The sequence below is a fragment of the Tachyglossus aculeatus genome, chromosome X1 (genome assembly GCF_015852505.1).
Source record: "Tachyglossus aculeatus isolate mTacAcu1 chromosome X1, mTacAcu1.pri, whole genome shotgun sequence".
Taxonomy (NCBI): Eukaryota; Metazoa; Chordata; class Mammalia; order Monotremata; family Tachyglossidae; genus Tachyglossus; species Tachyglossus aculeatus.
Genome location: NC_052101.1, coordinates 49,170,248 through 49,183,930, shown reverse-complemented (window position 1 = coordinate 49,183,930; position 13,683 = coordinate 49,170,248). Strand labels below are relative to the sequence as shown.

Below are 13,683 nucleotides of genomic sequence, written 5' to 3'. Positions count from 1 at the left end.
TATCCAATAAGCAGGGAGGAGGGTGGGCAGGATCATTTAAAGACCCAACCTTAGGCCTCAGCACCGTAAATCAGCAGGTAGTAGCCTTAGTATCTGTTGTGGTCTTTGCTGCCCACAGTAGTTGGTCACGTTTCAGGATTTTATGTACATATCTTTAAATGATGATTATTATATAATATACACTATTTCTATTAATGCCTGTCTCCTCTGCTAGATTGTAAGCTTGTTATGGGCTGGGAACGTGTCCACTAATTCTGTTTTATCGTACTCTCCCAAGCACTTAGTATGGTGTCCTGCACATGGTAAGCACTTAATACATACCATTGATTGACTGATTGATTCCCACTGAGCCTGTCCAGCTGGCAGAATGTCCTGGGGGGTTCTTGGTCCCAAAGCCTCTTTTATTTATTTAGTTATTAAGGGTATTTGTTAAGCGCTTACTGTGTGCCAAGAACTGTTCTAAGCGCTGGGGTAGATACGAGGCAATCAGGTTGCCCCATGTGGGGCTCACAGTCTTGATCCCCATTTTACAGATGAGGTGACTGAGACACACCTCAAAGGCAGAACCCAGGAGGGCTCCCCGACTCGCAGGACGGGGATGAGAACTCAGGTTCTGTGGGAGCCCTGCCTTCCACCGTGGGCCAACAGCAGGCCTCTGGAGCGCGGCTGCAGGTGCCAGCCCTGGCCAAGAAACTGGGAATGTGGACTGCTAGGGGTCTCCGGCCAACCCCACGCTCTGCCAAGCATTCAGCTTCTCTGGACCGCCAACACAGTTCCAAGGAGCTGGACATTTCCCTCGCAGATTTGGACCCTGATGCAAAACCCCTGAGGAATGAATATTCAAGTTCCCAGTCCCTCTCTTGTCTTGCGCGTTTTGTGACAGACTGCTCCCCCAATTTTGGGGGGACAGCCTGCCCCTTCCGCCATGGACAGCTCAACCCTGGAAACGGAACAACTGTCAAATTGGCTGGATTGACAGGAGATGCTGTGCTGGAGTGAACTGACTTATTTATGGCCCCTGCCCTCTCTGAGGGCTGCCAATCTCCACTATTCATTCATTCAATTGTATTTATTGAGCACTTACTGTGTGTGAAGCAGCCATGTCAACCTATAGGGCGGGGCAGGGGGATGATCAATCAATAAATCTACCAGTGGCATTTATTGGGTGCCTATCCAGTGTAGGCCACTGCCTGAACCAAGCACTTGGGAGAATACAATAGAAGTAAGAACCATTATCCTTGCCCCTGAGGAGCTTACAATACAGCAGCGGGGATAGAATCTAAAATGAAGTATAGGTAATAATAATAATAATCGTGGCATTTATTAAGCGCTTACTATGTGCCAAGCACTATTCTAAGCTCTGGGGTAGATACAAGCTAATCAGGTTGGACACAGTCCCTGTCCCACTTGGGTCTCAGTCTTGATCCCCGCTTTACAGATGAGGTAACTGAGGCACACAGGGAAGTTAAGTGACTTGCCCAAGGTCACACAGGAAGTAATACATAATAAATATTTAAGTATTACGGGAGCAGGGGGAAGTGGGGAGGTGGGCACCCAAGGGCGTCAGTGACCTGGAACTGCTAAAGTAGTAGTCTGGGTGGGGGTATCATGTGGGGAGGTGAGAGGTTAATCAGGGAAGACCTCCTGGAGGAGATAATAACAATAATGATGACGGTATTTGTTAAGTACTTACTATGTGTCAAGCACTGTCCAAAGCGCTAGAGTAGATTCCAGCTAATCAGGTTGGAGACAGTCCCTTTTCCACATGGGGCTCACAGTCTTAAACCCCAGTCTACAGATGAGGTGGTTGAGGCCCAGAAAAGTGAAGTGGCAGACGGGCCCGAGGTCACACAGCAGACAAGTGGCGGAGTCCGGATTAGAACCCAGATCCTTCTGACTCCCAAGCCCATGCTCTATCTAAGCCATGCTGGTCTGATGCAATTTCAGATATGCCCTGAAGATAATAATAATAATAATAATGTTGGTTTTTGTTAAGCACTTACTATGTGCCAAGCACTGTTCTAAGCACTGGGGGTGGGGGGAATACAAGGTAATCAAGGTTGTCGCACGTGGGGCTCAGTCTTAATCCCCATTTTACAGATGAGGGAACTGAGGCACAGAGAAGTTCAGTGACTTGCCTAAAGTCACACAACTGACAAGCAGTGGAGCTGGGATTAGAACCCATGACCTCTGACCCCCAAGCCTGGGCTCTTGCCACTGAGCCACACTGAACACTAGTCTGCTGGAGGAGGAAAGAATTCAATCAATGGTATTTACTGAGGGATTTCTGTGTGCAAAGCACTGTAGTAAGCCCTTGGGAAAGTACGGCACAACAGAGTCAGCAGACCCGTTCCCTGCCCACAACAAACTTAGTCTACAGGATTCCAAAGTGGAAAGAGAATGTGCGCAGGAGGTCAGGAGAATCACACGCAGTGAGAATATGGGCTTGGGAGTCGGGGTGTAGTGGGAGAAGAGAGGGGAGGGGGGCTCATGTAATTATAATGCAAGATCAGCAAAGGGGGGAACCAGAGCAGAAATTTCTAGTCTCATCAAATCTAAGTTGGGGTTGAGGACAAAGGCAGTGTGGCCCACTTGGATTGCATACTCCCAAGAGCCCAGTAGGAACTTAATACCACTGTACCCGTACAACCGGTACCCAATACAATAATACTCTGCCCATAGTAATCACCCAATGTGTGCTCAGCACAGAGTACAGAACCCTACACACTTTAGGTTAGATGCCCTGTAGAACATTCCTGCACACAAGAAGGTGCCCGGAATAGCGTTCTCATCATAGCAGGACCACAGTAGACGTCCAGGACAGTACCCTAAACATGATCGGTGCTCAACAGAAGATGACAATGATATTGCTGCTGACCCTGTCAATCAGTCACTTGTCTGACCTAGAAACTCAGCATAATAATAATAATGGCATTTATTAAGCGCTTACTATGTGCAAAGCACTGTTCTAAGTGCTGGGGAGGTAACAAGGTTGTCCCATTGGGGGCTCAGTCTTAATCCCCATTTTATTGATGAGGTAACTGAGGCCCAGAGAAGTTAAGTGACTTGCCCAAAGTCACACAGCTGACAAGTGGCGGAGCTGGGATTTGAACCCATGACCTCTGACTCCAAAGCCCGGGCTCTTTCCAGTGAGCCACACTGCTTCTCTGTCCTAATGGATAGAGCACAGGTCTGGGCGTCAGAAGGATCCGGATTCTAATCCTGCCTCTGCCACTTGGGCATATCACCTCACTTCTCTGTGCCTCAGTTATCTCATCTGTAAAATGGGGATTAAAGTTTTGAGCCCCACGTGGGAGAGGGACTGTTTCCAACCCAGTTACCTTGGGTCTACCCCAGTGCTTATTACAGGGTCTGGCACATAGTAAACGCTTAACAAATGATGATGATGGTATTACTTAAGCGCTGACTACGTGCCAAGCACTGTTCTAAGCGCTGGTACCACAATTGCTATTATTGTTATGCAGATGAGGAAGCTAATGCTCACTGAAGATGAGGAAAGCCCCAGGATCTCTTTGAAAACATGGCTCTCACAAACTTTTGTAGGTTCTGGATGCCAAAGAGCCATGGCCCAGCCCCCTCTGCCTAATTTACAAGTCTGAAGCTTCCCTCCCCCCGGGCTTTTGGCTTCTATCCTCTCAGTTTGGGGGCTTTTGTCCCAGTGGCACAAAGGGGCAGTCCAAGACAAGAGGACACTAATGGTTGGTCTGGAGGGTCTGTTTTCATCTGGATGGCCATTTAACCCCCTCCTGTCTCCTCGAGGGGGTGGGCTCCGGGCCTGGAAACTTCCTCCCAGAGGTAGGGGAAAGGTGCTCTTTATTACTACTCTTCAGTCCTTTATCTGCTAACAATGGCCCTTTCTCTCCCAATGCAAGAGCTGCAGGCCTGGGGCAGCGATAACAGATTTATTTGCAAATGTCTCTCCCCAGAGTGACTCAGACGGCAAGAAGAATCTGGTTCTCTGGCCCAGGAGGGAAGGAGGTGGGAGAGAAGGGAGGGGAGGGGAGGGGAGGGGAGGGGAGGGGAGGGGAGGGGAGGGAAGGGAAGGGAAGGGAAAGAAGGGGAGGGGCGCCTCTGATCCAGGGGCTGTTGAGCCTGGCTCCTTCCCCAGCCTCTTTCTGCACCCCAGGGGTTATCTCCCCCTCCCCTACCTCCTCTCCACCCTGCCTCCTGTTCTCCAAAAGAGCAGCAGCCATTTGCCACTTAAAACTGCCCTTCCCTGACTCCCACTAACACCCTCAAATCCATCATGGGGCTCACAGTCTTAACCTCCATTTTACAGATGAGGTAACTGAGGAAAAGAGAAGTTAAGTGACTTGGCCAAGGTCACCTAGCAGACAAGTGGCAGAGCTGGAATTAAAACCCAGGTCCTTCTGACTCCCAGCATGAGATCACAACCCTTCAACACCTTGGGCTTCCCGGTGGATCACAGCAATAATAATTGTAGTATCTGTTACTAATTATGCTTCAAGGAGTCCTTCCCTGAGGGTGACCCACACAGGACAGAGGATTCCTTCTGACTCCTTGCCTCCAGCATGTGATCACTTCTGTCCACTTGTGGGCAGCAAGTGAGCCGCTACCATAATAATAATAATAATGACATTTATTAAGCGCTTACTATGTGCAAAGCACTGTTGTAAGCTCTGAGGGGTTACAAGGTGATCAGGCTGTCCCCCGGGGGGCTCACAGTCTTCATCCCCATTTTACAGATGAGGGAACTGAGGCACACAGAAGTTAAATAACTTGCCCAAAGTCACAAAGCAGCCATGTGGTGGGGCCAGGATTAAAATCCATGACCACTGATTCCAAAACCTGGGCTCTTTCCACTGAGCCATGCTGCTTCTCTATCACTTTTTTTAAGGTATTTGTTAAACGCTTACTCTGTGCCAGGCACTGTACTAAGCACAGGGGGAGAGGCAAACTAATTATGCAGGACACAGTCCATGTCTCTCATGGGGCTCACAGTCTTAACCCCATTTTAATCCTAATATTAATGTTCAATCTTAATCCTCGGGTATTTGAAGCACAGAGAAGTTAGGTGACTTTTCCAAGGTCACCCAGCGGACAAGTAGTGAAACTGGGATTAGAATCCAGGTCCTGCTAACTCCCAGGACTGTGCTCTATCTACTAGGCCAGGCTGCTGCTCAAGCACTTCCATGTCTTCTTTGGCTCAAGAACTCGGTCTTCCCATTTTGGCCTATTTTGATGCCCGACAGTAATTACCTCTACCTATTAACAAAAGCTAGTGTGGCCTAGTGGAAAGAGTTTAGGACTTTAATCAATCGGTCAATCAATCAATTGTATTTATTGAGCACATACTGTGTGCAAAGCACTGTAGTAAGCTATTGGAAGAATACAACAGAAACACTCCCTGACCACAACAGCCTAGAAGGGGTGACCGATATTAATATAAATAAATGAATTACAGATATGTACATAAGTGCTGTATAATGGGATGAAATACCTTTTCTCCCTCCTCAGACTGTGACCCCCGCCCCCCCAACTCTTATGGGACAGAAACTGAGTCTACCAGATTGAATCTACATCTGTGCTTGGCACACAGAAAGTGCTGAACAAACCCCAAAATTCATTCATTCATTCATTCAATCGTATTTATTGAGCACTTACTGTGTGCAGAGCACTGTACTAAGCGCTTGGGAAGTACAAGTCTGCAACTTATAGACACGGTCCCTACCCAACAACGGGCTCACAGTCTAGAAAGGGGTGACAGACAACAAAACAAAACATGTAGACAGATGTCAAAACCGTTACAATAAATACAATTATAGCTATATGCACATCATTAATAAAATAGAGTAGTAAATATGTACAAGTAAAATAGAGTTATAAATATGTACAAATATATACAAGTGTTGTGGGGAGGGGAAGGAGGTAGGGCTGTGGGGGGTGATGGGAAGGAGGAGAGGAAAAAGGGGGCTCAGTCTGGGAAGGCCTCCTGGAGGAGGTGAGCTCTCAGGAGGGCTTTGAAGGGAGGAAGAGAGCTAGTTTGGCAGATGTGTGGAGGGAGGGCTTTCCAGGCCAGGGGAACGACATGGGCCAGGGATAGATGGCGGGACAAGAGAGAACGAGGCCCAGTGAGGAGGTTAGCTGCAGAGGAGCAGAGGGTGCGGGCTGGGCTTTAGAAGGAGAGAAGGGAGGTGAGGTAGGAGGGGGCGAGGTGATGGACAGCCTTGAAGCCGAGAGTGAGGAGTTTTTTCTTGAATAATAATAAGATTATTATAATCTAATCTAATTAAATAATAACAATAATTTCAAAACCATAGGACTACATGTTCTGCCCCACTGCCTCCACTTCTGCTCCAGCCCCGCCAAAGTTGAAGTCCCCAAATCATAAATCAATGGCATTTATTGAGCACCTACTGGACCAAGTACTGTACCAAGCATTTGGGCAAGTAACATGTAACAGAGTTGGTAGATATGTTCCCTGCCCTCAACTAGCTTACACTGTTGTCCTCCGCCTCCACTGCACTGAGGGGCACAGCATCCAATCAATGGCATTTATTGAGTGCTTACTGGGCATAGAGAACTATACTAAGCCCTGTGAACTAAGACCATATTACTCCCTCAGAGATCTCTGCTCTCTTGACCCCATCCATCTTTCTGAGTGCCTCACACCCCACCTCGCCTCCCTTTCCTCTCTACCCAATCTTGATGATCAGATTACTGCTCTCAACTCTACCCTTTCTACTCAGCTAGACTCGCTCACTCCCCTTTCCCTTTGCCGCTCTCATACCGCTAACCCACAGCCCTGGATCACTGCCACCGTCTGCCTCCTTCACTCTTACGCTCGAGCTGCTGAACGCTGCTGGCGAAAGTCTAAACACCATGCCAACCTCGTTCACTTCAAGTTTATCCTTTCCTGCCTTAACTAAGCCCTCTCCTCTGCCAGACAAAACTATTTCTCCTCCCTTATTGACACCAATGCCCATCACCCCCCACCAGCTCTTCCGTACATTCAACTCCCTTCTCAGGCCCCCGGTTCCTCCCCCTCCTCCTTCCCTCACCCACAACGATGTGGCCTCCTACTTCATTAATAAAATTAAATCCATCAGGTCTGACCTCCCCAAAGTCACTCCCCCACCCTTCCCCACCCCTGGCTCTCAACGCTCTGCACTACTCTCCCATCCTTCCCAGCAGTATCCTCAGAGGAGCTCTCCTCCCTCCTCTCAAGTGCTACTCCGGCCACCTGTGCTTCTGACCCCATTCCCTCTCAACTCATGAAATCTCTCGCTCCGTCCCTTCTCCCCTCCTTAACTTACATCTTCAACCGCTCACTCTCCACTGGTTCCTTCCCCTCTACCTTCAAACATGCCCATGTCTCTCCCATCCTAAAAAAACCCTCTCTTGACCCCACCTCACCTTCTAGCTATCGCCCTATCTCCCTCCTACCATTCCTTTCCAAACTCCTTGAACGAGTCATCTACACGCGCTGCCTCGAATTCCTCAATGCCAACTCTCCCCTCGACCCCCTCCAATCTGGCTTCCGTCCCCTACACTCCACGGAAACTGCCCTCTCAAAGGTCACCAATGACCTCCTGCTTGCCAAATCCAACGGCTCATACTCTGTCCTAATCCTCCTCGACCTCTCAGCTGCCTTCGACACTGTGGACCACCCCCTTCTCCTCAACACGCTATCCAACCTTGGCTTCACCGACTCCGTCCTCTCCTGGTTCTTCTTATCTCTCTGGTCCTTCATTCTCAGTCTCTTTTGCAGGCTCCTCCTCCCCCTCCCATCTCCTTACTGTGGGGGTTCCCCAAGGTTCAGTTCTTGGTCCCTTTCTGTTCTCTATCTACACTCACTCCCTTGGTGACCTCATTCGCTCCCACAGCTTCAACTATCATCTCTACGCTGATGACACCCAGATCTACATCTCTGCCCCTGCCCTCTCCCCCTCCCTCCAGGCTCGCATCTCCTCCTGCCTTCAGGACATCTTCCATCTGAATGTCTACCCGCCACCTAAAACTCAACATGTCCAAGACTGAACTCCTTGTCTTCCCTCCCAAACCCTGCCCTCTCCCTGACTTTCCCATCACTGTTGACGGCACTACCACCCTTCCCGTCTCACAAGCCCGCAACCTTGGTGTCATCCTCGACTCCGCTCTCTCATTCACCCCTCACATCCAAGCCGTCACCAAAACCTGCTGGTCTCAGCTCCACAACATTGCCAAGATCCGCCCTTTCCTCTCCATCCAAACCGCTACCCTGCTCACTCAAGCTCTCATCCTATCCCGTCTGGATTACTCCTCTCCGATCTCCCATCCTCCTGTCTCTCCCCTGCCCGGATTGTCTTTGTCCAGAAACGCTCTGGGCATGTTACTCCCCTCTTCAAAAATCTCCAGTGGCTACCAATCAACCTACGCATCAGGCAGAAACTTCTCACCCTGGGCTTCAAGGCTCTCCATTACCTCGCCCCCTCCTACCTCACCTCCCTTCTCTCCTACTACAGCCCAGCCCGCACCCTCCGCTCCTCTGCCGCTAATCTCCTCACGGTGCCTCGTTCTCACCCCCCGGCCCACGTCATCCCCCTGGCCTGGAATGCCCTCCCTCCCCACATCCGCCAAGCTAACTCTCTTCCTCCCTTCAAGGCCCTACTGAGAGCTCACCTCCTCTAGGAGGCCTTCCCAGACGGAGCCCCCTCCTTCCTCTCCCCCTCCTCCCTATCTCCATCCCCACCACCTTACCTCCTTCCCTTCCCCACAGCACCTGTATATATGTATATATGTTTGTACATATTTATTACTCTATTTATTTATTTATTTTACTTGTATATATTCTATTTATTTTATTTTGTTAATATGTTTTTTGTTCTCTGTCTCCCCCTTCTAGACTGTGAGCCCACTGTTGGGTAGGGACCGTCTCTGTATATTGCCACCTTGTACTTCCCAAGTGCTTAGTACAGTGCTCTGCACACAGTAAGCGCTCAATAAATATGATTGATTGAATGAATGAATGAATGAAAGACCAGGCTGGACTTCTAACAACGCTGATTTCATCGTTCCACCCCCTTTCCTCCTGCAATACTGTCCCAAGTCTCCTCTGTAAATGAGCAGGGAAGCGGTCCAGCTGAAAAAGGAGACAGAGCCTAGTTAACCCCCCAACCACATAATCAGGATGGGAAACCATGACAGGGAACCAGGGAAGCAGCATGGCCTAGCGGAAAGTGCACGGGCCTGGGCGTCAGAGGACCTGGGTTCTAATCCCAGCTCCGCCACACCTGTTGTGTGACCCTGGGCAAGTCACTTCCCTCCTCTGTGCCTCTGTTACCTCATTCTGTAAAATGGGGATTAAAGCTGGGACACAGACTGTGTCCAACCTTGTATCCACTTAGTGCTTAGTACAGAGCCTGGTAAACAAGTGCCTAACAAATAGCATTATAAAAAAACAACAAAAAAGTCCTTAGGAGGGAATGTCTGAGTGCCAAGGAGACGGGCCCTGGACTGTTTTGGGGCACATAGAGGGGCCTGAGCCCCGAGTTCCTCTCTAAATCAACAACAATAATACTAATAATAACCACAATAATAATAATAATTGTAATGTTTGTTACCCCCTCTGATTCATACCTGGAGAGTTTCCAGTCCTCTATCAGTTTCGGCTATGGGAGGGAGAGTCAAGCAGAGGGCTACCCATTTCATTCCTAGCTTGGGCAGTGGCTAGTGAGTGGAAGGCAATCTGCTACAAGCCAAAACCCATGTTGGGCAGCAGTAGCAGACAGTCGAGGGTGGAGACTTGAGTTTACTACGCGGAAGGCGGCAATGGCAAGCCGCTTCCATATTTTTACCAAGAAAACTCTCTGGATCCACTACCAGAACGATTGCAGATGGAGAGCGGGGCGCTCTGGGAGAGATGCGTCCCTGGTGCCGCTATGGGTCTGAAATGACTCAGCGGCATAAGACAAGACTGTTAAGCACTTTACTATGTGCTAATCGCTGCTGTAGATGCAATGCACGAAGATACAGTCCCTGTCCCACCTGAGGTTCACAGTCTAAGGGGGAGGAAGAACAGATTTTTAATCCCTGTTATACAGATAAGGAAATTGAGGCCACTGAAGCTAAGTGACTTGTCCATGGTCTCACAGCAGGCAGAACACAGATCCTCTGACTTCCAGTCCAGTGCTCTCTCCGCAAGACCCTGCTGCTTCTCAAACGTAACACCGTCACACCCAGAAGGCGAGCAGCTGGGAAACTGTCAATCAGGCGTCTCCAAAGGCCAACAAAGCAGGGGACTAGAAGCCCTCCAAAGCTGGGTCATGGCAGAGGCTGAAAAAATCAATGTATTAACCGAAGACCTCTGTAGAGACGCCTTTGTGCCTCTGTCACTCTTCTCTCCCACGGTCAATCTGCCCCAGACTGGGGGCGGTAAGATCCTTGGTCAATCTGCTCCTCAAATCACAGGGACAGGGAGGCCACCAACTTGGCGGCTGATCCCTCAAACACCCCAACTGAGACTCTGAAATGGCAGAGCCTAGGAAAAGTACTCGGGGCTGGAGGCAGGAAATCCCAGTTCTGACCCCAGCTCTGCCATCAGCCTGCTGTGTCACCCTGAACAAGATTCTGAACCTCTCCAAACTTCCATTTCCTATGAAATGGGGATAATCACCATTACCCCCAAGCCCGTGGTGAATAGTAATGACATTAATGATGGCATTTATTAAGCGCTTACTATGTGCAAAGCACTGTTCTAAGCACTGGGGAGGTTACAGGGTGATCAGGTTGTCCCACAGTAGGCTCACAGTGTTAATCCCCATTTTACAGATGAGGTAACTGAGGCACAGAGAAGTTAAGTGACTTGCCCAAAGTCACACAGCTGACAATTGGCAGAGCCGCGGATTTGAACATATGACCTCTGACTCCAAAGCCTGTGCTCTTTTCCATGGAGCCAGATAACACACGATAACTCTGGAAAACTAAAGGCCCACCATCAACCCCTGGAGCCCAGACAATGGAGAAACCCGTGGGGAGAAACTCCCGAGACCCGGTTAGGAAGATGCCGGAGCCTAAATAAAGTGAACCTCAAGGTCCCTGAGCAAGCTGGGAAGCTTTGCCTGAAGAGAAAAAATACTCTGAGTGGTGGTCTCTTGCCCCCTCTCCCACCCCACCCCCGCCCCCAGGAGGCCTGCCACTTCCAGGATGCTCTCTGGACGCTTCCAGGATGCTCTCTGGACGGTGGCCCCACCCTGGATGTAAATGGCAGGGATCCAGCCCGGATCTGAACGCCCCGAGGCGGGCACTGCCACGGCCCTGCCTTCCTGAGCCAATGAGCTCCTCCTCCTCCTGCCAGGCAGCCCTGGGCAGTCTCTGAGGATGGTGACCTACCTCAGAGGGTTTCTTCTCCTTCTGTCGGGGCCAGCTGGACTTGCTGCTCAGGGGCCTGGAGCATCGCAACGTGCTGTGGCCTGAAACGGGAAACAGGCCTCGGTTACTGGGCGGGAAGGGAGGGAGTGGCGCCGGGGGACCCGAACAGCTCTCCTCCCTAGGCGGTGTTCCGGGACAGCTGAGCGTTCGTTCTCCCGCTGTCGGCAGGGAACACTGGGGCTTGCTTCTGCTGGACTCGCTCAAGAACTTACTTTAGGATTCGGCACGGGGCGGACACCTAGTGCTCAGCAGTCAGGAGACAACCAGTATAGTGCTCTGCACATGATAGGGAGCCAGTACATCACTTTGCACCGATAGGCACCACAGTCAATCGCTGCTCGATCAACACCACTGATCAACTGATTGATTGGCTGACGACAGGAGGTTTAGGATCAGAACATCAACCCTACTTTACCTGCCACTGTCCTACCAGATATCCTGCCTCATGAGAAGCAGCATGGCTTAGTGGCAAGATCCTGGGCTTGGGAGTAAGAGGTTGTGGGTTCTAATCCCGGCTCCACCAGCTTTGTGACTTTGGGCAAGTCACTTAACTTCTCTGTGCCTCAGTTACCTCCTCTGTAAAATGGGGATGAAGACTGTGAGCCCCACGTGAGGCAACCTGATTACCTCGTATCTACCCCAGCGCTTAGAACTTAGAACAGTGCTTGGCACGTAGAAAGTACTTAACAAATATCATCATCATCTCCTTTGGGGGCTGTTTATAGCTGAGCCCTATGGAGCAGGGACTTCGGATCGCTCAGATTTAAGCCTCAATCAAGTTACATTGCACTTTTCATTCACAGAGTCGTCGGTCGGTCAGTCAATCAATCAATCGTATTTATTGAGCGCTTACTGTGTGCAGAGCATTGTACGAAGCACTTGCCGGTCAGTCAGTCAGCCAATCGTATTCATGGGCGCTGACTGTGTGCAGAGCACTATACCTAACACTTAGGAGAAAATAATACAACAATACAGAAGCAGCGTGGCTCAGTGGAAAGAACCCGGGCTTGGGAGTCAGAGGTCATGGGTTCTAATACCGGCTCTGCCACTTGTCAGCTGTGTGACATTGGGTGAGTCACTTAACTTCTCTGGGCCTCAGTTACCTCATCTGTAAAATGGGGATGAAGACTGTGAGCCCCACATGCGACAACCTAATCACCTTGTATGCCCCCAGTGCTTAGAACAGTGCTTGGCACATAGTAAGCGCTTAACAAATACCATCATTATTATTAACAATAGGCAGAAGCTGGTGCGGAACAGTTTGAGGGATCAGAGCACAGGCCGGAGACTCCACAGGGCCTCTAGATCCGCGGTGGCCTGCACCCAATTGCCCCCCGCGCACGTTCCGATCTGTCAGTGAATCAATGGTACTTATGGAGCAATTACTGTGATCAGAGCACTAAACTATGTATGTTATAAGAGTACAACAGAGTTGGTAGACATGATCACTGACCTCAGTGAGCTTACAACGTAGCAGGGGAAGACAGGCATTAAAATCAATTACAGGAAGGAGAAGGAACTAAGAATAAGATATGTACGTCAGTGTTGTGGGAGAGGGGGTGGGGGTCAGTATCAAACTAATTAGGGGTTACAAATCAATCAATCAATCCTATTTATTGAGTATTTACTATGTACAAAGCACTGCTCTAAGCCTTGGGAGAGTACAATACAAGAGAATAAGCAGTTCCTTGCCCCTAATGAGCTTACAGTCTGAAGAGGGAGATAGGAGGGGGAAGTTGAGAGCTAATCAGGGAAGGATTCATTCATTCATTCATTCATTCATTCATTCATTCAATCGTATTTATTGAGCACTTACTGTGTGCACAGCACTGTACTAAGTGCTTGGGAAGTACAAGTTGGCAACATATAGAGATGGTCCCTACCCAACAATGGGCTCACAGTCTAGAAGGGGGAGACAGACAACAAAACAAAACATGTGGACAGGTGTCAGGTCATCAGAATAAATGGAAATAAAACTAGATGCACATTATTAACAAAATAAATAGAATAGTAAATGTGTACTAGTTAAATAAATAGAGTAATAAATCTGTACAAACATATACACAGGTGCTGTGGGGAGGGGAAGGAGGTAGGGTGGGGGGGATGGGGAGGAGGAGGAGAGGAAAAAGGAGGCTCAGTCTGGGAAGGCCTCTTGGAGGAGGTAAGCTCTCAGTAGATTCCTGGAGGCAACGTGATTTAAGTAGAAGCAACGTGGCCTATTGGACAGAGCACGGGCCCAAGGTCACACAACCAACAAGTGGTAGAGCCGGGATTAGAACCCAGGCCCTTCTG

The 13,683-nt window shown here is 49.6% G+C and overlaps 1 protein-coding gene and 1 non-coding gene across 2 annotated transcripts in view; one reads left to right on the top strand and one right to left on the bottom strand.

Moving 5' to 3' along the window:
* JADE2 (jade family PHD finger 2) overlaps positions 1-13,683 on the bottom strand; it is a 132,939-nt gene that overhangs the window by 108,824 nt on the left and 10,432 nt on the right. Inside the window, 1 exon segment of the mRNA XM_038739863.1 lies at positions 11,353-11,432. Coding sequence (XP_038595791.1) covers positions 11,353-11,432 — 80 coding nt within the window.
* Positions 9,583-9,720, top strand: LOC119920555. Its single transcript, XR_005448292.1, has one exon. It is a non-coding gene; the product is annotated as a small nucleolar RNA SNORA7 (small nucleolar RNA).